At 42.4% G+C, this 27423-nt stretch overlaps 1 protein-coding gene across 4 annotated transcripts in view; it reads right to left on the bottom strand.

Moving 5' to 3' along the window:
- Positions 1-26010, bottom strand: part of magi1b (membrane associated guanylate kinase, WW and PDZ domain containing 1b) — a 61669-nt gene extending 35659 nt beyond the window's left edge. The window contains exons 1-3 of one of the 4 annotated variants that reach the window (XM_061291127.1): positions 25831-26009; positions 25221-25753; positions 4329-4445 (exon numbers count right to left, since the gene is read on the bottom strand). In XM_061291127.1, coding sequence (XP_061147111.1) covers positions 4329-4445; positions 25221-25518 — 415 coding nt within the window. In that variant the 5' untranslated portion in view covers positions 25519-25753; positions 25831-26009. Of the gene's footprint in view, positions 1-4328; positions 4446-25064; positions 25144-25220 lie in introns of all 4 variants that reach the window. The other 3 variants (XM_061291131.1, XM_061291129.1, XM_061291128.1) reach the window with 3 other exon arrangements.
- Positions 26011-27423: the final 1413 nt, after the last annotated feature.

The raw sequence follows: 27423 nt of genomic DNA, 5'->3' as shown, positions 1-27423 counted from the left end.
TGGAATCAGTCGACACATTTTTGGGGGGAGGGTTAAATATTCAAGGAAGTTATCTTTCACTATATGAGTAGGTGAGCAGATTTGAGTCAAATCCTTTCCCCAAATCCTTCTACAATGTACCAGACAGACTGAAAAGCAATGTACTGTGCTAAAATAAAGCAAAACTGGACGTGTGGCTGGTTTATCACAGGCACTTGTAAATATGTATTCATACCTCTCAATAAAGGAGATGAGAGAAAATTCAGACTCAAGATGCAAGCCGTCAGAGACCTCAACTGTTGTGCAGAAGCTTTTACAGAAGCAATTTGCTAAATAACCACAACAAATATGCTCTACCGATAAGATAGCCAAAAAGAAATTCACATTTCCCAGGAGAGGCATGGATCCATAAATATACACATAAACACACAGAGTATACAGGGGGAGGCCAGCAGACTGTCGTCATTCCGCAGAGCCAAAACAGATCCGTCCACCATCTTGGCCACAGCTCGTCTGCCAGTTAATTTGGTTGCTGTTTTTGTGTGTGCGTGTTACAAATGCACACGCATGGCCATGATGACAAACTGACTGGGGTTTGTTTGCTCGCCGGGGGGTTGCGGCCATCTGTCCCAATAAAGGGTTAATCCAAGCAAAATTACCGGCCACAGAATCCAACAATTGCAAGGCCTTGCTTGTTTTACTTGGGGGTCAGAGAGTGATGGTGGCAGGGGGGTACACACCATCACCATCAAATCTTCCCTCTCAAGAGAACCCCCTTCGTGGCAGTTGTGGAGAATGAAATATCAAAGTGGCTTTGGCTTTTCGGACATTGCTGCGGACACCTTTCATGCAGGACGGAGTGTTTTGAGTAGGGGGAGGGTGTTTTCACTGCTCCGGTTGATTGACACGGGCTCGCGATGATGAGAGCATGCACACGACCACCGATTGGGGATCAAAACAGGCCTTTTGCCTCATTTTCCTCTTGGCGGCCAATGCTTTGTTTTCAGCTCTGAATGATTTCCACACGAGGTGAATAAATAAGGTCTGAGACCAGGGAAAAGAAAAAGGTTGAGAGATTACAGAAAGAATAACCTGAAGGGCCACTAGTGCAGAGTAAAGCTAAATCAGCCAGAAAGCTGCCTGAAAATGCTCCCCCACCATCAACATGCACACATGGCCTTTTGTCTCATGATTGCACCCAGTAAAAGAAAAAAAAAAAGAAAGAAAAAAACGCACCGTGGGCTAGCGGATACCTTCAGCAACATGGAAAATGGAAAAGAAAGGCTCTAAAATGATCCATTTAGAGGGGCGTGGAGGGAGCGGGGATGGATGGATAAAAACGGGGAGGGGGAGGTCATGCAGGCAAAAGACAGATTGAGTGGAGAAAAGAAAGAATTAATAAGAAAACGGGAGGGTGAAGGAGAGGAACGGCTCCAGACAGACAAATATGCAGATGCTGGACTGGCTTCCTATAATACGAAGCCTGTCAACAGATCACATTTAACACAACCTTCCCAGAGGTGGAGTGTTTCCACCCAAAACATATACATGTGGGAAGTGACACTTTCTTCTCAGGCGTCTAGGCGATACCTGAGAGACAGGCAAGCACACACGCACACGCAAATACACACACACACACATACACACGCGGCTTCAGTTTGACCACAAAACATCAGCCTCCATTACTGCCAGCAATGTGCCGCCACCGCCACCGCCGCCGCCGTCTCCCCCTGCTCCCTCCTGATGCCTTCCGCCTGATGCACAGCCATCCTCGCCGCCTGCCTCCCCAGCTCTCCATCCCAACCCCCAACCATTAAATCGCAGCCTCCCCTATTCCAATGAAGCACAAAGCGACATACCTCCGTCAGTCCGCCTCTCCCCCTATCGTCCAAGGAGCGCCGACAAGAGACAGAAGGAAAGAAAATCCATTCAGGTGGGGAAGAAAAGGCAGTGCAGATTCGCAGCCCCTTCGACACGTCACCCTCCCCGTCCTCCTCGCCAGCGTCTGTCCTCTGTCCAGCTTTGTGATGCTAAGCTAAAGTGAGCCAAGCTAGGCAGTGTCCGCACATTGGCTCTGAATGCACTCAGTCTCATTCCCAAACACACGCACAAACAGCAATGCTAGGCTTTTGTCTGTCTGTCTCTCTCTCTCTCTCTCACTGACTGATCCCCGCTGTCTCCCGTCTCACGGGCACCCACATGCACCCGCCCACCACCCCTCTTTTTCTCCCTCTTTCTGTCCCACCCTCCCCTTTTCCTGCTTATGCACCCCCATTATTTCCTCTTTTTGGGTCCCACCCTCCTCTCTCTCCCATGCAACTCAAACTCCCATCAAGGTGCACTGGTCAATTGGTCAGCTCAGACCCATTGACCCAAGAAAAGATGCAGGTTGTACTACAGACTGCATTATATTCGGTGTGCATCTCAGGGCTCCCTCTTTATTGGCTAGAATCACAAATGAAGCATTAAAGTGCTACAGCTCTTTAAAGACAAAGTCTAGTCAAAACATTTCTACAATAGGTCCAACACTCTATTCTGATTCGTACTGCGTTTGTGAAATAGGAGTGAGGCAGAAAAAGCTGCACCCGTTTTCATTTCAGGGGGCTGCCATTCTAAACTCAAAATGACATCATAGTGCCCAAATACAAATCCTAACCTTTAAAACAGTCTTGTTACCTGAAGACTTGAGCACTGCGACATCATTTTCAGTCGATAGCAAAAGGAGGCAAAATGAATCAGAACACTGGTAGGGCCACAATATATTTTGACTTCCCCTTTAAATATCAGTCCAATTCCATGTTTTGTCTAACTGTAGATTGCAGAATATCAGAGCGAGCCCGCCGAAAATAAACATGGGTCAAAGTGACCTTTCAACACACCCTAGTTATGGTTTTGCCGCATCAACAATTTTTTGGTCCGTACTTAGGAGTAGGTCCGATACAATGTACAGCTCAATTTGCTATAATATATTAACTAGTCTAGGTTTTTTTTCAGTATCGCACTTTGTACGACTTTTTGTAGGGGAAATGGCACTTTGCGTCAGTGGGTGTAACGCTCAGCAGCCGGCACGCTGCCCGTTTGCTGATGCTCACAAGCCAAGTCCAAGTGTTTACCTCAGCTTTGCTAGCTCACTGAAGCCAACATGCATTGGAGTGTGTGAGAGTGTTGTTGCATCTCTCCATCTGTCTTTCTTTCTTCATCTCTAGTTTACCGCCCCCCCCCAACCCCCTTCGCACACCCGAACACCACCCAACCCCCATCTCCATCCTTGCCCCCCCCCCTCCCTCCTCGCTGTCCTCTTAGCCTATATACAGGCCCGCCCAATCGTCTGCGCTGTTAGCGCCGCGAATCCTCACTCAGAAAAGCACAAGCAGCACAGTGTCTGCAAACATCCTTCATTAAAGAAGCTCAAGCTGCCTGCATCTTTTTGACCACCCAACGTTTTTTTCGGGTTTTTTTAATGGTACAACTGCAACTTGATGACGAGATTAAGGAATGCAACTACCCCAAGGGAGAGAGGGGGGATGAGAAGCAATGATGTCATGAGTTTGGGTCGGGGTCAGCATTGAGAGCGAGAGGGAGTGGAGGGTCGGCAAAGAGAATGGGTGTGCTGAATGTGCATTTGGGGAGACCACAAGGGATGGTCGCCTTGGATAAAGGGGGAGGGTGGGAGACCCGTGGTTTTCATATGATGGAAACAATTGCACTGAAAAACTTCTACTACTAGCGGTTAGGCAACATTATAACTTCATAGCATTTAAGTTGTCACTATTCTGTAAATATGTTGTAGTTTTTAATCTGGGAAAATGTATGCGTTTGCAATTTTTGTCTTTAGTTGTTCGACTGACTTATGTTTTAAGAGAAAGTTAAAGGGTACTACTACTAATGTGCTTTTTTGTTTTCTGACGCGACAACTCATGGCAACAAAGTCATATGGGCCAGGGAACATCTTTACGCTTTGGTTCGAACCAATGACGGTAAGTTTTTTTACGAGAGGGCTGTAGAACACTCAGTGATTAAAATGGCCATTAGAGCAAGACCCCCAACCGTCACCAGCAGTGTCTGCCTGACATATGGCAGAGGAGGTAAGGCAGATAAAGTCTCCTAAACAAGCCAAAAGAAAACATTGTGTAATTTATGAGGCGGGCTTTGGTATAAACTCATCGCAACTCCAGCGGATAATGAAATACTTTGTATTACTATGCAATGAGTTGTGATCAGATTCACTCAGTTATTTAGGTACCGCCAGACTTCTATTGGCCATATCACAATTTCCCCTTTGAATCAGAGCTAGAAGTCATTGTGAAGAATAAGACGAAAGAAAAGGTGTTGGGTGCTTGCAAACTCACAAGGCACGGCGTGGCGGTAGAGGTTGTCTCGGATAATTTGCTGCAGCTCGTGGTCAGGCGAAGATTTCTGGAAGCGCTGGCTGAGATAGTGTTTCAGGTCCTTGTTCAGCTTATTTCCTGTCATTGTGGACACAAACAGGAAAACGTAAAGCAAAACTTGCAAATATTTTTGGGGTAAAGGTTTGGGTTTGATTCGGGCTGCTGGATAAAATAAACAGGTTGATTTTGGAATGTACGCTTTCCAATGCCACATGAAGGGATGCAGCTGCTTGCAAAATCACCCTCTGCAGCTTGCCTGTGAGCCAGAACACTCACTGCTAGCATTACGGCTAGCAACTGCAAATCTGTCATCCTACCGATTGACCATCTGGACCCCTGAAATGCATTTAGCCTTCTGAATGTGCACATACACACATATCTCTTTCCAAGTGTCCACATTACAATGACAGCGTGACCATCTACCTTGCTAAACAAGTGCCAAAGACACAACAAACAATGACAACATGCATAATCGAATGGAGTTTACATGATTCATCTAATTATGATGCAGAACCTTTCATAGATGAAGTCAGTGGCTTCGTAAACCCTTTTCCAAATCAAATGTCTTTGCATTGCTGCAGAGGCCATCTTTGGTTTTCATGGGCAAACAGCTAGTCATTAAGTCCCTGGATTCTGTTTCCATGGAAACTGAGTATGTGCATATGTGTTTAATAACATGATTGATATTGTAAACATAGTACAGGGAAGTGTTATGCACTGGTTGGAAGAGTAGCGTAAGGTTTATGCAAGCTAATACAGTTGAATCTTGCATGTACAGTATAAGTTGCGGCTATGATATTTTACAGAACAGCCTCATGTATTATGTACGTTTGTACTTCTTACTTTTATTTTGAGACGATCATACTGGTAAGCCATAATCGATTTTATTTCGGACATCGTTTCAATTCCGACCATTCAAAGGCAAGACTGAGCGGCGGAAAAGGTCGACCCTCAGCCCCCGCGGACAAAGCGACTCCTGAGAGGAATCCCTGCTCCTGGCGCCGTCCCATCCAGACAAATCTCGCAGTGTTGTAATCCTCACCACAGGTCACAGGAAAGCACTCGGGCCAACAGAGAGTGCGTAACACACACGGACAGCAGCATGCTCTTGGAGGCACACACCAGTTATTGGAGAGCGATGGATATTGAACCAACGATAAAATGTGTGGCCCAGAATGAATACGGGGAATCTGTAACTTGACTAAATGAACATCAGCTTTTTGGACTACACTGTCTTCTTATTCTTTTATGCCTACTGAACCGGTATGTGGAATATCTGTACATATTATAATTTATGGCCTAACTTGTCTCGATGACTTTTATGATAGTTAACATGCATCTCATGAACAAAAGGCACGGCTCATGTCCTCCTAAGCCTTTAAAGCAACTAGTCAGTTTGTTCAAATGGCTGCCAAATACTTTAAGGCTGTCGTATAAGCCCATTAACTACAACTACAATGATCACGATTACTGCGCGACAGCAACTTTTGCGTACCTTTGTCTGTTTTGGTGCACATTTGGAAATGCGGGGAAAATCTATTCCATCATGGCTGCACAATTTTAAGTTTTGAAATCAATACCGGCTTTATTTCACTTACATTGAATAAGAGAGACCTGGCTAGGAGAACATTAGTGACGCTTCAAAACCAACCCACCCCCAATTCCTTTTGTTGGATGATAATTAAATAAGACATGTCTTTCAAATGCGGCACACCTGTTTTACATTTTCCATAGGCGTCGAGGAGGGGGGCTTCTAATCCATGAGCAGATTTAAGTGAAAGAGGGATAGAAATCGCCACAGAGAACAGAACAGCCAGTCAGGCAAAACACGAGGAGCATTTTTTGACAAAGATGAAATGTGAAAAGTTTTGTACTTCACAAGAATGTCCGAATGCCACTGCCAAGAAGCCCCTGCTCTGCTCCCACACCCACCAAGCCAAGGCCAGACATGGCACCAGTTCTTCATTGTAATTGGTCACACTTAAGCAAACCCTCCACTGGAAGTTGACATCTGTATTTATACCATTTGGTGTGTGTGTGTGTGGGGGGGGGGGGGGGGGGGTACTCTCAAGTGAAACTATATCCGTTGATGGTGGGGGTGGTTTGAGTGATTTCTTCAAGTTAGGAAGAGGCAGTTAACGTTTGAAAATAATTCCGTTGAACCACAGGAATCAATAGCTGATTTGCAGTAAATGTTTATTTATTTTGTCAGTTTTAAGAAAACAAGTTTCAATGGCTATTGGATTTCTGCCCTTCCTGTACAATCCCTCTCGAATTTGAGTTTGGTTTAACCATGAATTATGCCAAGCTACATCAAGACGAATCAATCTCCTAAGTGAAGACTTCTTCCTTGGCCGCGGTTAATCAGATAATCGTGGCTAATCACCACTTGATTGATTCAACCAGTGGTGACTATGTACTGCACGGTTAACATTCTGCATCATTCTGATCGGGGGCTTAACCATATGTTCTCCTTGTTGGAGAACAGGTGGAGAGAACTCAAGTGACTCTTAACAGTGGGAAACCTTGGGCCATAGCCACACAAACTTGTATTTTATTACTACTTGTAATGGATTACAGATGCAGAAAGTATGATGTGCAACACCACAAACACCCACCCTCGATTCTGAGGAGAGGGCACATGGCTGTACACTTCGATTCCTTACACTAGGCACAAGCAGTTCCGCAAACACTCAACAAGTATGCAAACATGCCCATATCTGATCTTAACACCTCTATACAGGTCCCTCCAATGTGCGTCTTGTATTACAGAGATGGCTGCGCTCTGTATCCATGGCAACAGCTGCCAGATGAGTAAAAACACGAGCGTATTTATCAGCAGTCCATCATAGTCTGCTGCCTCCTTCTGGACTAACAAGGTATTACAAAAACAAAAGACAAAGAAGGCACATGACTGAAGTGATTTTTTTGGTGAGATGATGTCATCATTGTGAACACACCCTGATCAGTAAAAAACGAATCCAGGACAGTCCCAAAATTGTAAGGAAGCATCCATTACACTCTGTCACTTCATCAAAACCGGTTGCCTTGATGATCCCCTTGAGCTTGTGGAAGCGGGGGGCATCACACTAAGCCAGGTCAGATGAGTAGGGAAGGTGCTTCAGCATATCTATGTCTCGTGTGAGCCCAGTCCTGGATTATCTGACACACCCAGTGACAGTATGCCAACAAAATGGCTGTCAAATTTGGCCAATCATCAGTGTACCTCAGAGAATCAATCAACAATCATCTCATTTTCAATATTCTTCCGATGATTACCACCAAGAGATTCATGTCAGACATAACCATATATAACTTCTGGAGAAAATCCAAAGGGAGCCACAATGATATTTTACACTTAGCGCCCAAAAATCTCCACAGAGCACTAAAAGCCAGAGCGAAGCATGATTAACCTCTTTGATGCAAATTTACCGTCAGCACCAGCTAATGATGTGATTGTCGGGCTGATGTATAAGCTAGTTGGAGAGCAGTACTAAGTAGGTTAATTATGGCTCCATCGGGGGCTCTCCCTATTGACAGACAGTATTTCAACGCCAACATATTAGTCTCACGTGACAAGCCATCTGATTGACTGCAAGGCTTAATGCAGGCATGCAGCTAATAACCTAGTTCAGCACTTTTACACAGAGAAAGGCGTCATAACCAGTGAATACTAATCAATACCAAACTAGTCACAAATCTGGAAAACAAATGATGTGGAGTGATTGTTAATGGTTTGGCACTACAAATAAAATGTTTTGATTGGCAGGCAAACAGTGATAATAAATGGCTGGGCATGTATAAAATAAATACACCGGAGAAAATAAGTGTCATGATATCAGGCTGGCAACCAGTCCACGCCACGCTCTGCTCCTACCCAAAGTGGTCTGGCTTGACCTCTGTGAGGATAAGCGGGGATGCAAGCGGTGCAAGTGATTTATAAACACTGCCACTAGGGGGTGCATGTTGTTCAGGATGTGAAGGACGGTGGACATTGTGGCCCTGCTTGACCTATTGTTGACCTGTCAGGCTGCATACTATATATTGGTTATACAGTAGGTTATAATAGGCATGCGAGATGTAAGCGACCTCCTAGAAATTTCCATTTTCTTTCAAAATATATACTATATTTCTTTTTACTCAACATGGTATGTATACAAGTATACGCCAAAGTAAACACATCAGGAGGGTAATTAAAATCAATCCTTTGAAAATTGCCAATTTGTATGAGGGGGATTTTATTTTCCTAACAAAAGTCCTATTTTACAGTTTCACATATTCCCCTCAAAAAAGAGCTGCAAATGAAACTGGCTCCACTTAGTAGCCAGGAGAAATTAAGAATGGGGGGGGTGTTACCTAATATCTTCAGTATATATCTTTATTTATTCCCAACCTAATTTTTTTATCCCATACGTTGTAGATTATTTGACGAACTACCATAAGCATATAAAGTTAAAACTAATTTATAACACAGAAATAAGTTTGGGCCCTGCAGGTACAGTCTCATTAATATTTGTAGCTGCAAACTACTAGCATGGCTTTGAGTCTGCGGGGAAATTAACTCTGATGTTTATTATGCGCTCCCACAGTTTAAAATGCCACCCCAGTTCTATTTTTTTCCCCCAATTTAAAATGCAGCTTAATCGCACTACTTGAGTCCAAGCTTCTCTTGCTTCTTCTCCGTTTATGTAATCCCCCTGCTAACGACCCCCCAAACTATTTCTTTTCCCTCAGCAGCACCCTTTGAACCACCTCTTCATCATTCTGCACATATCCACCTCCCTCATGCCATCAAAGGGCACAACAGCCCCGGTTTTTAATCGTCCATCACCCCGTCACACTGCTGACTCAAGACTGGCTCAAGCTGTTGTGTGAGCACACAAACACTCTCACACCCCGAGCTTTGTCCCCGCGCATGAGTACATTTGGCACTTGCATACAAAAGGGACTCAACTCTCCACATCTGCTCGCTGATCTAATTTTAGAAAGAGGATGAGAGCGCAAACGTATACGCACATGATCAAGCAGAAATGGGGATTAAAGGGAAGAAAGTTTGTCACAAAGGTGCATCGTTTCCTCATGCACCCCTCACATGTGCCATTAACTTCATATAATATTTGCATTACATTAACACTTCTGTCTTTCATCTGAAAGAAAAAAAAAAAGAAATGGCCGCCATTAATTTGCACACATCAAACTGTGGGTTATTACAGTGTTGTGGGCTAATGTGGGAGCAGTCACTGCTGATTACATCCACAGTTCTTTCTGGGTCAGCATCAGGCAACACTCATCCCTTCACAGCTGACTCCAGGCCAAACATGGCCACATACACACAATTAGGTTGCTATAGCAACAGAAGTTGATGTGGATTGATGGTTTTAATCAAAATATATGCAAATTCAAGCCTTCACTGTTTATATGAAATTGTAAAGTAGATATAAAGTTACAGTCCCTCCAGTGGATTTAAAGTGTCATGACATGCTTGTTATTGGCTTCATTTGATGCCATGTGCGCTTAGTCAAAGGCTCATCAGCATAGAACACACGAGAAGATTGATACTTTTATATATATAAAAAAAAAAACACTCCATGGTGACGACAGTGACGCAGAGACACACCCACTTCTCTGTCATTGAAAATTTGCTCACCATCTTGCTGGAGTATCATCTCTGAATAAGACAGAAATTGTCAAGCATCAGTAGCACCGAGAATTTGGACCGCATTAGTTATGATGACCTTTTTTGTATTATTCGTTTTGACTGTAAACATTAAAAATGCAGAAAAGTATGATTTTTTCCCTGCCAACCAGAAAAGGAAAAAATAACTTTTCAGAAGCACTTGTCACTTTTGATTCCAAAACTTTTTTGACATTAATCTTAAAAACCAAACCAAATTATTGTTCATACAAACACACAGACAATTGAACCGCTGCATCTTCATCCAGTCACATCCATTTTTCGAGTTTGCGTGGTAGCTTCACTTGGCGACGGCATTTTAGTCAGAAGCGAATCTCGTGTTCCTTGTCATGCTCCCAACTTGAGTCCCTTCATCACAAACCACAGCACTTCCAATTGTAAGCCAGCTCGACACAACCACATTTTGGGGGAACCTGACAAAATTGTAACATTTTGACTTCTGTTTCATAAAGAGCCTGTTCATTTTACTCACACACTAGTCAACACAAATATGACTGTGTTCGGCTACACCCAAGAAGAAAAAAAAAAAGAGCAAGTAAGGTTGAGAGGCTTGGGCTGATGCCAGCTCACTGCAGATGTGCCCCTACTGCTGTACCTGAGGGGAAATGAGCTTCGTGGACAGAAAAAATTACCCAAAGCCAAGTTTTCCATCATTCAGCTTGTCATGGGGTAAACACGTGATCCCGGTTTTCTCTAGAGGGTTTGTAACCTGACGCCAATAGTTACGTCAGCTACATATGGTAAGAAAGTCCAATCTGACCAACTTAGCTTTCAACGAAGCTTTCATTGCAAGAATACAGTGAACCCCCCATTGTCACAGTGGATACATTCCACCCCCACCTGCAATAGTTTATATCCCCTCTCGTGAGCATTAAACACATTTAAACTTTGTAAAGTATTCCTTAGTGCCTGTTTTCCTGACACCTGAAAGTGAAATTGGATAATTCCTTGCAGAGTTTGACAAAATCCGCTACTTGCTGAGTGCCAAATGTGTGATGTCAAGTTTAAAGTTGTATTGACAAAAGATCCAACAAAGAAAGAATCAAAATAAATGGAATACCAAAGAAAGACAGAAGCTCCGTAGCCAATTCAGGATCAATACAGCTGAAGTGCTGACTGGATCTAATCACATTCATATATTGATTCAAACTGCTTGGATCTTCTTCAGATCTAGTAAAAGTCGAGTGAAAAAAGAGCAGATTTAGCAACAAACAAAAAAGTCAAGACGCACAAAACTTGACAGGGCAAGCAACACTCATAAAAGGTACACTAATGTAATTTCATGAGATTTATCACACTACAAAAGTGTCAAAGCTTCACAGATGAAAATATGGGTCACGGTGGAGCCAGAGTTGTTTTAATTCTCTAGTGAGGGCTTATGGTGTTAATGTTAGCAGTCGAGCAAAGTCCTGGGACCAGTCAGAAGCCACAGCATTAACTTCAGCAACATCCAACCCAAAGAGCCAAAGAGCGAGGTTGCTGTGGCTTACAGGGGTGTTTACCTTGGAAGCTGCAGAGAGGTGGAACAAAGCCATACTCGACTTCTAAAAGAGGAAGACAAACATCAGGCCTGGAGAACACTCACGCCACATGAAAGGCCTTCATGCAAACATGTAACCACACTTGGAGGTTCTACTGTACTGTCTGGGAGAAATGACAAAGGATGAGGAAATGTGAGAGGCAAAATGCAGCCAGACCCAATATATAAAATATTGGTGTTGAAATAAACAAGGCTGTATTAAAACAGGTTTCTGTGTCAATTTATATATGCAAATGACTTTCAATCACTTAAGTGCAGTGAGCTGTGCCTAACTCCTCAGGATTTTTTTTTATTTATTTATATATTTTTAAAGGAGAGGGCGATGATCACATCTGATATGTCCACCAAAGTTGTTCCAGCCTTTTATGTCTTGTGTGTCCCAGAAACATTTTTGTCATTCCCCGAGTACCACTGACTCGTACTTTCTCCAAATATCAAACGTGACAACTGACTAAATATTTAATTCTCAAGGCATTGTCGTCTTTTTAACTCAAACATGAAAATGAATCGTTTGTTGTCTTGAAAATCAATATTTGTTGCAAAAAAAGAGCTCATTTGTAAAAGTGCCCCTTGAGCAGTCATATCAGTTTTAAATATTTAAAAATTAAAAATAAAAACACTTCACAAGAATAATATTCCAACTCACTTCGGGCTGTCATAATTGAATCTTTTCAGAATCAATTACCCCGGCTGTGCCGCGGGTTATTTACTCCACGGGGGAAACAAGTTGTAGTGCACAAATGTCGTTTTATACCCGTAATCTTATTTTCTTTTACAGTCTTTGTATGATCACCATTCAATTCGGTCAACGAGAAAACATCTCAAATAGACTTACACGATCTGTCTCATGGGTCAAAAGAATGACAAATATTCTGGGAAGAATAGCAGCATTGTTAGAACAGTACCTCATGCAGAGCAGCACATTTATTTATGACCAGAAAAAAGCTGCCCCCTCCCTTAATTTTTTACTGAACAACACAGAATCACAAGCATGGACACTGCCCTAAGCTGAAATTAAAGTCAGCATGAGTTGAAGAATGCAGGGAATTCCAATTGGGAAAATGTAGAAGTCCAAACACTACAAGAGTGAGTAAACCTTTTGATTCACGGTTGGAAATAACACAAAAAGGTTGCCTCCCTTTGCAGCGCTCATTTGTGCATGCGCGCATGATCAAGCGTGCATTCCAGTCGACTGAGGACAGAAGCACTCAAAGGTAAGTTGATGCGGAATGGCGTAAAAGAGTCGGAGTCGTGCACGCTTAGACCACATTACAACAATTAGTGAGCTGCGCCCCCCCCCCCCTCCCCCTCCCGAGCTCCCACAATACCCCCAACCTAGCCTGCAGCAAGCACAAGGCTGCTGAAACTAGAATTTGGTCTCCAAACAGCCTCCCTGACCAGCACACTTTTAGCTAATGTCCATTTCTAAACGTTGCATGCGGTTATAAACGGAAGCATCGATGATGGATGAGCTTTTCCGCATTACATATACGTATGGACGGAATAAGGACAAGAATGTAGCCAATCTTGTGCCAAACAAAACATCTTATTGTGCACCACAGCTGAGAAAACACATTGGAATTAGCTTCAAAGTCAGCCTCAAGGCACCTTCCTTATCCCTCTGCAGCATTCTGTCTCCAATTGGCGCAGCATTTTATTTTATTTTTATTTTTTTGCTCTGTCCACTGTTCCAAGAGGACTAACTGCAAAGGGTCAACATCTCAAACTGCAGATGGCCACGAGCGTCAGACGATGCTTGAGGAACAATGAGTCTGGTTCCATCTGAATCTTAAAAAAAAAAGAGCACATAATTGAGTAAATATTAACAGAACAGGAAACTATATCTGCTGCACAGCCATCTGCATTTTAAATAAACTAATTACCCTTTTGCTGCCGATTTGAACAGGCAGCATTTGTGTTGCAAATAACGATGGCGGACAGTTTGGAAAAATACACTCTGGCAACTGACCAATCATACACGCTCGCCTTCGGACAACATAAAAGTCCACTACGACACAATTCAGCATGCATCTACATCACTTCTCCATCATTCTGGGCCAAAAACTAAACTCGCAGGGCTTCACTTCAGGATGCACGACTCGGGCAAACAATCATCCCTGTGCCCTCCTAATGAAGTTAATTATTTGTTAAACACGCCTAGTAGCCAACGATGTTTAGCCTCTGCTCCCTCTGATCAATAGTTCTGTTTTTAACTCTTCTAATCATGTTTAAAGGCAGAACAGGGGACAGTTCTGGCAGATTTATTTACAGTGACTCTGCCCCACTAACTTTACTTTATTGAGCAGTTTTGACTGTCATTTAATGTGCGCACACATACAGTATCGTCATCATCATCATCATCGGTTTAAAGTCCGCTTTCCAGACGCCGCTGGATTGGACTGGGTTCCCGATATGGCCTTCTTCCACCGGGAACGGTCCATACATACAGTATGCTATCAAGTTGAAAAGCCTCCACATACACTAATAAATCGAGGACACCCAGAAATTGATTGGTGTAGCTATAGCGTGACATGTTTTCCTATAGATTCTCCTCTCACCGGGTACACGAGCTTGTTGACAGCATTTAGTGGCCGGTGACTGAAGCGTCCCCCGTGTGATCAATTAAGCGTATTCCAGCATTGTTCCACATTCGCAGAGATATAATGAAACAAATAAGACCAATTAGATTTGATATTCTTCAACTTACTAAAGCTCGAGTAAAGAATAGTCATGGAAATGATTTCACACAGTGATGAACCATAATTTAGTTACAAGTACATCATTGCTCATCTGCAATAAATAAATAGAAATACTAGATAAACAAATAGATATTCAAATAAACAAATAAAAATGATAATAAATAAATAAACGCTCCACAAAATAAAATTAAATGCCTCTTAGGTTATGCTTGCAAAATTGGAACTATTCCAGTTTTCATATTCCCACGTGCAGTGAACTTTCCTGCATGGCTGACCAAGCCCTCATGAAATGACCACAACGTGACCACAATCAGTCTTCACTCACTATATTACATCACTTCACTTTTGAAGTGACCACGTCTCGAAAAAGCAAAGCAGAGGGATTAGTGGCTGTCTCATGTTGCACCACCACCTCCGGCTTTTTAACATGTAACCTATACGTGACCTCGACTCTCCTGAAAGCATTGCTGGAATAATAAACAAATAGTGAGGCAGGCGCCACAAGAAAAAGCACGATGACAGAAATCAAACATGTAACTTGTTATCACTAAACTCATAATACATTTCTCTGTATCATTAATTTTGGTAGGGTTCAAATAAATTCAAGTAAGGCAGGATGTATCATCAGGAGCATTTGTCCTTCCACTGTACCTAAAGCAAACTTTTGAAGCACTGATCATTCACAGATGGTAAACACAGCTAATGAACGTTTTTATTTACCTCAGCTTAAGCCCGGGGAAAATGTCAAAAGGATGACCTCACCCTCGGTCAGCATAAAAAAAAGAATTCTTTGTGTCTCAGTAGTGTGGGAATTTAGAAAGAGATCAGATGACTTTCCTGCATCCTCAGCCAAGCAGCGAGTGAATACGTGCAGGTGGTGTAAAGAAAAAAAAAATTTGACGCATTAACATAGTCCTTTTAACATGAAGGGCAGTTTAAGTATGAAAACATCGTTTGAGTTTAAAAGACTCAAGACAAACAGGTCAGTTGCGATCTGACTAGCGGTGGGTGGAGTTTTGTTTTGATTTTGAATTAAAAAAAAAAAGTTCTCTCAGGATATGTTTCTTGTTAAGTAATGTCAAGGGGTTGAGAACATAACATTCTTTTGAAAATATAAGTGGTGGTCTGGGAACAGAGCACATCTGTTGTTTGTGCAGATAACAAAAAAATAATGTTCATAAGAGTTGAATAGACAAAGGCCTTGAAAGCAACCTAAATGCCTGAAAACTTGATATGATGGAAGATCAAAGTCTGTGCGGGCGGAGAATTCAGCGCATGCATGTGCAATTGTCCACTGAAACCCGAGCTGGCCTGTATAGCGTGAAGACAGAAACAAGCTGCATGTGACATCAGAGCACTCTAGAAAAACAGGTCCCACAACATACAGTATCAAGTCATCATGTGTGTCCTTTGAACATGTGTTTTTAGATGGCGTGTTTCAACTTCACCTTTGCTAAATTGACTCTGCAAGTCCAAAATGTTTCATTCCGACTGAGGGAGGATTTTGGATTTTGCAATTTCCACGAGACACATACTACTGCATTTTCCTTATTTAATGATCTCCACACTTAATATCTATTTTAGACTATATTTAATGGTGTATAGCAGCAGTATAGTTTTAGAGCTGTGTTTTTTTTGTGCAGTCGATGACATGCATACATTACTCGTGCACGGTTATCACATCTGGTTCTTTACGCTGCAGTCACATTGTCAGATATGCTATATGCAATTTTCATCAACATGCCATGTGCCACGTTTTCTTTCTTCTCTGAACGCTGCTGTGACGAAGAAAATGAATATACGTCACTATTTTGTCACATGGACCATGCCGTATAAATACAACTTTTGTGTTCTTTCCATACATTGGGCAAGTGATGATTCTCTGTTGAATCAATGAACAGACTAAAGTGTGACCATCATTCCACCACTAGAACCCCGCCACTGTGGATGTAACCTCAAAAAAATGCATAGCATGTTTCACATAAACAAAGCTGCACTTATTGTAAAAAAATATATATACCGTATTTTCCGCGCTATAAGGCGCACCTAAAAACCTCCAGTTTCCTCAAAAGCTGACAGTGCGCCTTATAATCAGGTGCGCCTTATATATGGGCCAATATTGAGCCACTACAGCAGGCGTGTCCAAAGTCCCAAATACGGTATATATGATATTTTCATGTTTGCGTTTCCAGTTCAAAATGCTCTCGCAGACGTAGTCCCTTAAATGGCAGCTCGTTCCTTTTTTTAAAATAGAGTATCCTCTGAGAGAAATAGATACAGTACTGTCTTCTGAAGAAATACTACACAGTAGACAGGTGCATTCAATCGTCAACTAAATCTTATTTTGAAATGCCAAGTCAAATTTATTGATGGGGAGTCCTCGTTTTACAAATCTATCCGCAGGGGAGTGATCAATGTGACGCTATTAGCTTACTAAAAGCAATCAATCAAAACCAGTGAAGACACAGCAGGGGGGAAAATAAAGTATCAGACAGACATGAGCGATGAAGGGAGTAGAGGGATGACCCCCCCCCCCCCACACACACACACACACACACACTCGCACCATCCTGGATCAAACTAGTGAATTGTTGCAAAGAAGAACGTGAGGGCGAGAGGTGGAGGACCCAGGTGGCCTGAAATGGGACAAACACATACAGTTACCATCTGCTGGCTGCAGTGGTCCGCTGTGCTGTCCTCAAACAACCTTCCTCTCTAATTAAGCTGTGAGAGGAGACCTCGTGGTGAAGCCATGCTGTTAACAAGGCAGGGTAGAATATCCCTAATTAAAAAGTCATACACAATATGAGTTGTAGGATTGATTCCGTTTCATAAAAGAAATTTCACTAGCCTAAATAAAAATTTAAAGAACAGCTCAATCTTCTCCCCCACTGTCACCCTTGTTTGACCTTTCCACAATTAAGCTTTGCCTGATGTGTGAGGGGGAAAAAAAGTGACGGGGTCCACAAGAAAAATGTCAACATGGCCACTGTTTGGTTTGGGAACACAAAGAAATTTGAACATCCCTGGCAGGGAGGCGGAGCTTTGAGGTGACACTGACCCAAGATGAAGGCCAAAAGGAGTATGTTCCTTCACTTTACTGCTGGAATTAACAGTTTTGAAGCTAACATTCTTTCAGAGCTACTTTGCCCTCATTAGATAACAGCCACGAGTGAACATGGGATGATCGGTCAGGGATGAAAGATCCAACTGTGGGAGTCACGGATAAAAAGAGGTGGAGGAGCACAACGTGACAGGGAGTGATTTCAGTTTGAATGGTGGAATGAGTCTCGGGGGAGGAGGGCGGTTTTGGTTTGAGAGGTGGGGAAAGCCCGATCACAGTTGATTTGTTTCGAACTTGCGGCCCAACTCCGGCTAAAAACGTTTGCCATCTCATCTTGTACGCTCGGCTCTATTTCACCTCATTGTCAGTCCCATGGCAATCGTGTGTATGTCTTGTGCAGAAAGACACTTTATGGTCAAATGTGGGGTGCGCCCCCTAGGGGGCACACAGCTATTGCAGGAGGCCATAACTCACCACATGTACAGCACACACACCATGCCAGCCAACGGTTAAGTAAAGATTAACTAAATTGAACAAAGCTTTCTTTGACAATGGAGCGCAAAGATATGACATCATTTCTTTGGATCCCTCTTGAATTATTCAACTATTTTATTTGAAACTAAAAGTACTACTTAGAGCATTTGGTGTGTTTTGTAATCAAAACATTGGTGGTATCGCGAGCAGTCAAAGAATGTTACCCTCACTGTTGTGTCTTTGCGCTTATTGGAAACATTTGTTACGTTGACGCGTTCCTGACATCTACAAAGTCTCTCTCACATCAAAGTGACACCCCACTCGAAGCAGATGTGGACAACAAGTCTGTTGTACCTCTCCGTCTGTGCAAAGGAATGTGGTCTGTCCATACTCACACAACTAAACAAAGTTATCTGGCAGCAACATCACGGGACTGAAAGCTTCTGCTTTGGCCACCAATGTTTATCTACTGATTCCCAACGTCATGCACATGGGAGTGTGCACGCATCCCGGAAGATTTTATTTCGTTATCGGCCAAGCCCTTGGAGATGACCGGCGCCTGTGGATTTAAGGCCTTGTTGTCATGGAAACTAAAATGTCACTTGACACCAGTCGGGGGACATGTTTGCACACACTTGATCCTATTGCCACATGTATATGTCAAGTTTTAGAACTAGGGTAGGGGACATATCTACTACATGTGTGGAGTCTAATCTCCAGATCAGGGATTGCCATCATGATATAAATCATGTTGTAGAGCACCGAATTTTTTTTTTTTTTTTTGGGTGGCGGCAGTTTCCTTCTACATTGCTTGTAGCTTTCGCTGCATTCTGCAGCGCAGTCGCTGACAGGTGCAGCACAAGTATGCTGCAGTTTCATCCTAACCTGCCAGACTGGCTTTTCCACATGGGGAAATATAAAACACTTTAACCAAACAGACAAGATTGAAGACTTGGCTACTCAGCAATAGTAACAAAGAAACAAGTTGAATACATCTTAATGTTATTCACTGTAAATTAGCTTGAAAAAAAAACGTAATAGGAGGCTACAACCTTTATTTATTTATTTATTTATTTTTACATATAGTAGAAATGTGCAAACAAAGAGCCAAATTGACCATTTTCCTCAAACTTTACTTGGTCCAGTGTTGGGTAAACAACACCTGAATGATAACTGTCTCTAAAACTAAAACAACAACCCAAATTGGTTAACTAGGATTCCAACAATGTCTTCCAATTGGGTCACTGACTTCACTCCTGTGAAGGGAAAGTGGGGTCAATCCTCACCCCTCTGTGACAGTGTGAATTTGTGCGTGAATGCATGTCTGCAATCCTCCTTTGCTGCCTCACAACAACAGTTGAGTACAGTCTAAGCTACAACTCCTCTTTGACAGAAAATGTATCGTTTTGGGACACCGTGATGCCAGAAGTGATTTGAAGTTGTGAAAACAAGAGGCATTTTCTTGGTGCCACTGAATCACCCCTTGTATAATTAACCAAACACAAACAGCTCAAGAATGACGGCTGTGATGTAAAGAGTCACGATTTCGTAAGACATCACATGATGTGGATCTTGAAACACACCCGCCGGATAAATCCAAATGTGTTCAAAAGCACCATGTCCCAACTGTGTGAAAAACCTCCGCCCTACCATGCAGGAAATACCAGGAGTACCTCAGTGTAGAAAGGCAACACAATGGTTTGAGGAAGCAAAGCAGGAATTAGGGGCGGGGGATTAAAAAAAAAAAAAAAAATGCCCTTAGGAGAAAGAGAAAAAAAAAAAAGCACAAGAGGCTCGGTAAAACGACAATGCTTGACACGACTCGTCTTATCACCTCTACACTTCTTTTCCAGCTGTTGTCTCTGATAGCATTGTTCGAGGCGGGGTGGGAGCAACACAATTCAACACCCAATAAACCTATCCTCCCCCAAAATCCACTTTTCTCCACTTGTGAGGAAACACCGGCAGACAGTCCTGTCATGCGCTGGTTAATCCCCAGAGCGGCTGTGACAGAGAGTGGGACTACCACACGCACGGTGACTCAGCACGCAAGCACACACCAAACCAGCTCCAGCCATATTCTTATAAAGCTATCACCATCAAGATGAATCCAAATCAAGTGCCTCTGAAAAGAAACAGCGCATCCCTATCCCTTAAAACCCAACAGCCTAATTTGATTTCTTCTCCAATTTATGAGTTTCTACGCCTCGTCGGGCTTGAGGACATGGCGACACATCTTGATTTGAAAACAGAAGGCTGTTAGGTAGATTGAAGTGATACATCTCAGGTATCTAAGATATAGAGAGAAACATTATTTCTTGTGTACTGATGGAGCACATTGCTTTGACATCACAAGAGATTCAATTCTAGCAGGGAAGATATGAGATGAGTCTCCGCCGCCATCAGCATTCCGAGCCCAGTCCCTTTTGATGCTATCGCAAGGAACACAAGTGGCAGATGTATGAAAACAGCTCTTATCTCCAAATTATGTCAAGTGGGGAAGTATAGACTGTGTCACTATAACATCATTTCAGACTCACTAAAAGTAAATCAGAGAAAATATTCAAACTTTAAAATGGGATTGTTTTTTCCCCCCACATCTTTAGATCCACTGGCAAAACACCAATGGTTGCTTGATAGCATAATAGATGTCAGTGACACCCGGCAGACACCTTAAACAGTAAAATACTGACGTAGGATGGTGCCGGCTGTGTAAACAGTGCATTCCTGAACAGTGGCGAGCAAGGGAGGGAGGGGGGTGGGGGGGTCACTTTTTCATGCATGTGCCTGAGCTTGTGCTCTCGCACGCTACTTAAGTTGAAGACCAGAGACGTAATTTGTGTGGATATTAGCAGCTTCACATGAAGACCCGCTTCAGTCGGTCAATGTGCTCCCGATTAATGAAGAGACGGTGGGGGGATGATGATGATGAGTACTAGTAGCTATGTGACAAGTCATAATAGTGCTTGGCAGCGTTTTCATTTGGGTATCAGACTGGACTTGTCATGGTGGCCACGGCAAGCGGTGACACACATCCCCCCCATTTAGTCGACACCACATTTGTTGCAGCTGTCACTTAATATTGTCTGTAAAAGCAAGAGCAAGCAACAATGGCGGCAGAGCAGCTATGTGTTGGAACTGAAACAAATGACCAACCTAAAGCAGCTTACACAAGAATTTTTTCAACAAAACATTTTGAAAACAGGAGCCTGAATTAAAAAATATTAGAAAGTGAAATTATCTTTTTTTTTTTTTTTTTTTTTATGCAAACTGTATCTCAACCATGACAAATGTTTGTTTGATTGGCCATATCTATGTTGGAGTCAAATTATGCATTGCGCTATTTTAAAATATATATATTTAAAGCACTTTGTTATGCTGCAACCATTGTGAAATGTGCTATCGTATTAATAAATTATATCATTATTATTTATCAACAAAATGCCACTGAGACAGCACTAGAACAGAGACAAGATGGCTTCCAGTGACCTCCTAATCAAGACTCGATTAAGACGCCATCCTTTTCCTGTCTTGGCAAATTAGACGCTGCTCATCTCATTAAAATTCGGTCACTAAGCTGTCACGCTTTACGCACGCTGCGTAGGTATAACCTGACGCTTATTTCAAGCGAGTGCTTCTGAAATAATAACGGGGAGTATTTCAATCGTAGTAATGGCTGACAGTTTGATGTCCGTGGTTAGGCTGCCTGCACCTATGGGCACCTATGCCTGGGCAGGTAATGAGGGGTGTTCTGAAACTCTGCACCGATCTAAAATGTCAACTTCTGCAGCCTACATTTGAAAATCAGAGAGAACCGTCAGAAAGATGAAAATGTCTCATCTGATAGTTCTGCATGAATTCAGCAGTCAAAGTCCCAATAAGGAATTCTATTTCTTGTTTGTCACATTTTTGAAATTCAGATTACAGTAACAGATAATTTAGAGACTTTACTAAGTTCCCCTTGCCTTCCTGTAGCTGATATGTAACATAAGCGGACCTGTCTGTCTTCCCTGCTTCAGATCTTTCTCGACTTCATTTTACTCCTGACCTAACAAAGTCTCCCTTTCACAGCCACCCACAGAAAGATGCATCACACATGGTGCTGTTCACCGTCAAGCAGAACCATTACAACCTGACACTTGACATTTTTCTGGGTGTATGGAAAAGGGAAATTTCCCATCGATACAAAATCAAAATCAAAGCATTTCTCGCCAAGCCCCATGAAAGCATCACCGTATTGTTTTTTTTCCCCAGTAGCTGAGCTAACACAAATTCTTGGTCACATTAGCCTGGCCGCCATGCACACATTTCAAACGAGAGCAGACCCGCATGATCCCATTCCTGGACACGGTACAAAGAACACAGGAATGCTCAACCCATGTGACGGTGGACAATAAGAGGAGGTTGTGAAGCATCCGCCCGCCGCTTCAAATGCAAATTCCTTTTTAAATGTCTCCATAAAGTGTTTGGTGTCCGCATACGTTTTCATGACTCATGATATACTTAAAATGAGATTGGGAGACTTGACTTTTACACCCCGTGAGTTTTTTTTTTAAATAAAGAAACTATTTACTATGTCAATACGGCTTGCTGGTCTAAAGGGTCAAAATAATGAAATAGATTTTAAGGGCAACACACAAAAGCAGTTTCCAGGAAGTCGTCTCAGTGGTTTTATTCTCACCATGGCAAATTAGTTTGGCATTCTCCGCCTCTGACATCGCGTGGAAGTACCATGCATGACCAACTCATCCTCTCCCACAATACAGTCGCCTCTAATTGAGCTAATTAGCAAAAGAAAGTCAATTCTTCAGCAAACAGCAGCTTTGCAAATGTAAATCTTACGAAAATGCGCGGCATATTAGTCAAAGAACATAGCTGGAAGGTTTGCTAGGTTTCCATGGAGAGCTTAAAATGAAGCGACAACAGTTTCACCCTGAGCTAGGTAAGGCGCTTATACTTAACACATCTTACATTTCTCACTCCTGTCCACATGCTCATATATGAGAAAAAAAAAATTACACATGGGGAAATCAAAGCCAGCGATCTTTGCTTAAGCCAAGCTTGGGATAAGGAAATAGGAGTCCTTGAACCGCAGTCAGAGGATACAAAGGCGGAAGAATTGTTGAGGGAAAGAAATGGTGTCCGCCTGCGAGTAAAGGAAATAAGCACTTCCACAATCAAACTATGTCATGAACAATGGCACGAATGCACACACGAAAAAGCATTAATGGAATCATCCTGAGGCTGTCTAATTAGCAAGCCACAATTTGAAAAAGATACATAATTGAGTCCTCAACAAGTTTATGATGGTGTGAAACACATCATCACGCCATCTTTGGAAAACAAATCAAAACCAGTCTGGTTGGTTTTAAATGAAGATGGCTCAAAAAGTGTGGTTACACCTGTCACATTTTGGTGATGATGCACATATTCCTTACAAACAAAGCACAAGCTGCACCGCCATAATTTTGAGAAGTCATATTATAATCTCATTTCACTTTGGAATATTTCCAAGATTGAAATCCCACAAAAACATTGCGTTATTATCAGATACTTTGTATCCCAGAGTAGCACGATTACATAATCCTATTAAATAGCCTTGTAGGATCAATAGACAGTAGAATTGACACAATCGGAACACACTTGGCAGTCAGCGAGCGCAGAGCTTCCCGAATTGTAGGGTGTCGCCGCAGACGTATTCCCTCTTCGCATCTCACTTGATTAAAGTGAGAAACTGGCACAAGTTGTGGGTAAAATTAGGTCAACCTGATTTTACAGATGGCCTTCATAGTCAAGCATATTTTCCCAATTAAAAGCGATTAGGGAAGGAAATTCCCAGACAGCGTGAATTATTAAAAGCTTCCAAATGGAATGAGATCACGTGATGTCGTCGTATGGCAGAAACACCCGACATTCCCAGATGGGCCGGAGAAAAGATGCAACTCGGAGCTGGCAAGAAGTGGAAAAGTATGTTTTTAACTGCCTCAGAGATTTGTGTAATACTTTTCAATACATAACAATTCAGTTTTATTACAGATACTGTGCTGGCTCTTTTCCAAATCATTGAGTGAGGAATACTCCTGAGAAGTCAAAATGCACAAAGACTGTAAATTACACCTCCATCAAGCAGAGCTGTTTTGATCAATTTGTCCCTCCAAGACTCTTGCTAGTAATTCAAGTATGGCGTGTGTAGGAGGTGTGGCTACTGAATCACTACATGCACTGTGACACTGTTGTGTAACCACCCCAAAAGAAAGAAAGAAAGAAATAATGGGGGAAAAAAAATGTATTTGTTGAAAAGGGTGGTAGAAAAACATGCTTTGTTTACCTGACTTTTCATTGTTACGTTGAGGTAACTGTTTTCTATCATACATGTATAGATTTATAATGTTTAATGTTCTTTTTCACACATGGTCGTGTTGTTCACAAATTCAAAAACTCATCCTGTAGCTCTTTTTACTGTCGCAATATGAAGTTAGCATAATTCAGAATGGAGTCCCGCTCGTCCCTTCAGCAGTTTGCCATGCTTTGCTAGGAAGCTGTCACAGTGGCTCAATGTCAAACCAACTGGGCCCTGCCGGGTCAAGATGACCATGAATGAGACAGACCAGCCACACTAGCCTGCTGTTATCTATTGTTGTAATAAAAAAATATATATGTCAGTCTGTCAATCAACCAAAATAATCCACAGACCCAACACTTTCTCTGAGCATGCAAAATTAACTTAAAAAGATATGCATGTATTCATTCCTTCCCTTAATCAAAAGTAGTAAGGTGCAAATAAAAAGGCAACGTGAAAACCATTGACAAATTTTCTATTTGTCTGGAATCGATTATCCGATTTTAAAAATTATTGCACTCTGGGTGCGATTCAATTGTCATTTTTGCTATTAAAAACATTGCAATGGTTGACTTGTGGATGACAGCCCTTTAGAAGGACCTTATTTGGCTCAGGAAAGAATTGACTTTTATCAAATTACCACTTTTCCATTGATAAGCAATTTTAAAAATCTCTATGAGAGTATTCCCTGGACAGAGTCGAACATAAGTTATGCAACTAGGATAAATGTTCTCGTTTGCTTTTCTTAATAATGTTTTTATCTGTTTTGTTTATAAAAAATAATGTGTCGTGCTATTGATTGAGTGAACCAGCTTTGCCTTGTCTGCCAGGCAACGTCAAGTACCGCAAAATTGTAAATTACAAAAGCAGAAGTGGCCGAGTCACCTTTTGTCCAGCGCTTGATGAAATGCATTTAGATAAACGTGCATGGGTCGATGTCAAACCCAAACGACTAGTTACGCATCTGTAATTCCATGAAAAATGTGCATTTCAATAGCATGAGCAACTTGGTGGATTTCAGGTGTGTCAGTGACAGCTTACCTGGCCTGACAGTTTTTAACCTGACGGAACCTTGGCAGTTCTTGATGAGGGTATGCACGTCATACAGGGGTAATCCTGAGATGGGAAGGTTCTCCACCTCCAAAAGAAGCTCTCCGTCATTTAACTGTCCACTGTTGTAAAGCACTTGATTCGGCTTGAGTTGCCCGATGAACGCAAACTCTCCGTTCTCTGCACCGCCGCGCAGTGGGACGTTCAAGCCCCCGTGGACATCTTTGGACACGGAACACTCGTTGAGCCGGGAGGTCCAGTGGTTCTTCCTCAACGCAGTGTTGGACATGTTGGGACGGCGGCACGGACGATGCCGCTAGGGTGTGTTCAAATAGTCGCCAAAAGAAAAGTGGCTTTATTTCCAAGTGAAGCGCAGCAAACTTTGTGTCGCTTCCACAGAAACATGAGCGCCTCTGACAGTAGTATCGCACGCAGCGTTGAATCAAGCCATTCCCGTTCCCTTGGAAATTACTTCTCACGCTGTGGATAGTCTTCGATCTTCAGCATGTCTTTAGATGTAGTCCCTATTTGAACGGGCCATAATAAGATTGCATGAACTACCGTCCCACTTTGCAATTACCCCACTGACGCCTGGACTCACTTCTATTTGTCTTTTCTTCACTTTTGCAAGAAGTATTCGCCGTTATCCTTCCCCGATCGTTGGCTCCTTGGTCCCGGGCTCAGGGCTGGTTTGACCAGGTATGACGCTTGTTCTGCTTCTGACTCGGAGCTCCTCATAAGCGACGCACCAGGGATGTGCTGTGTTTGTGCTACATTCAAGTGCTGTGGGAAATATTGGAATCTGGGTTTGTGCGTCGGAAATACTCGTGGGACGAGTCGCGTGAAAATATATTCGTTATAAATAAATAAAATTATTTGCGTGAAATGCATTAATATCCATTAATTGTGGAGAAACTGTTGGTGATAACTTTAAATCCGCCTGTCAGGAACTGCGCCAGCTTCACTATCTGACTTGCGTCGACTTAAAGAATTGCGGTATACGAAATGTGAGTTTAAATTTTAAAAGAATTTAAAAGTAGCATTGAAATAGATAGCAATTATATGAACAATGACTCTTGACACTTGCATACACGTGAGATTTCAATTGTTCATTCAAAACTAAATGATTTGACGCACACTATTGGGAGGACCTGAAGGCAACGTCAATACAAATGCGCATGTGTGGCTGGCAGAGTTGAGTCGCGACTGCAAGCCAATGAAAGTTACAATAAACACATTCTAGTTTTAATTGCCACCCTGCCACAGTACTTATGAATGCCATGGTCAATATCAGTGAAGTGATATTTCGCAAAGAACTTCTCCATTATTAATATTTTACATAATTCTCAGTGGTCCTCGATTACACTCACTGTGGTGCTACTCAACAAGATTGCTGCATTTCAGGTTGGACAAGTTGAAGTGCATTCTTTATTTGAGAACGGAAGCTGCTCACGTATGTCTGTCGCAACGCTGCCTGTTGTTCCCTTTAAATAATATTTTCCTAATGAGCCGAGGAAAAAAAATATTAATAGAATAGCTAATCTACATGAAGATAAACTAAAAACAAGCCTTGACATTAATTGAAGACCCCAAATTGCCTTTGCGTGCACGAAAGCAATTGTCCGGCGACCACGCCCCCTCATCCAAAGAGCGACACCTCACCTGCAAGGAAGGCATGAGAGAAAACGAGTGAAAGATGGGCTGAATTAAAATCAAATGGCGAAACTTCTCACCTAGGGAGCCTCAGATGAGCTTTTCCCAAATCTAAAAATACCAGTGAAAACACTCTTGGTCTCCTGGGGCAGAAGAACATGGGCCAGAATTCATAGAAATATTAAGTGTTACAATCTTATCTTTAATCATTACCAACTCAGCCTTTGTAATCATATTTGAGGGACAAAGTAGCCCTTTAAAGCAACTGATGATTAAATAAACTATAATAATTAGAGACTTTGAGCACAACCCAAGACGTGAGTATGATAAATTATGAAGACCCTTGTTCCTCTGCAGGAGACGATTGAGTAAAACAGCACTCACATGGTTCTTCACTGATGAAAAATACATTAAGCAGAAGAACTACAGAACGGTGCAAGACACAAAAGCTTCTGTGCCAACTTGCAGTCACAAATATCACCCAAATCGGATCGACACAAGCCACTGGCTCCAACGTTCTTCCTGTACTTCATCCATCAGT

Source organism: Syngnathus typhle, linkage group LG11 (genome assembly GCF_033458585.1).
Source record: "Syngnathus typhle isolate RoL2023-S1 ecotype Sweden linkage group LG11, RoL_Styp_1.0, whole genome shotgun sequence".
Taxonomy (NCBI): Eukaryota; Metazoa; Chordata; class Actinopteri; order Syngnathiformes; family Syngnathidae; genus Syngnathus; species Syngnathus typhle.
This window is presented reverse-complemented; position numbering and strand designations above follow the sequence as displayed.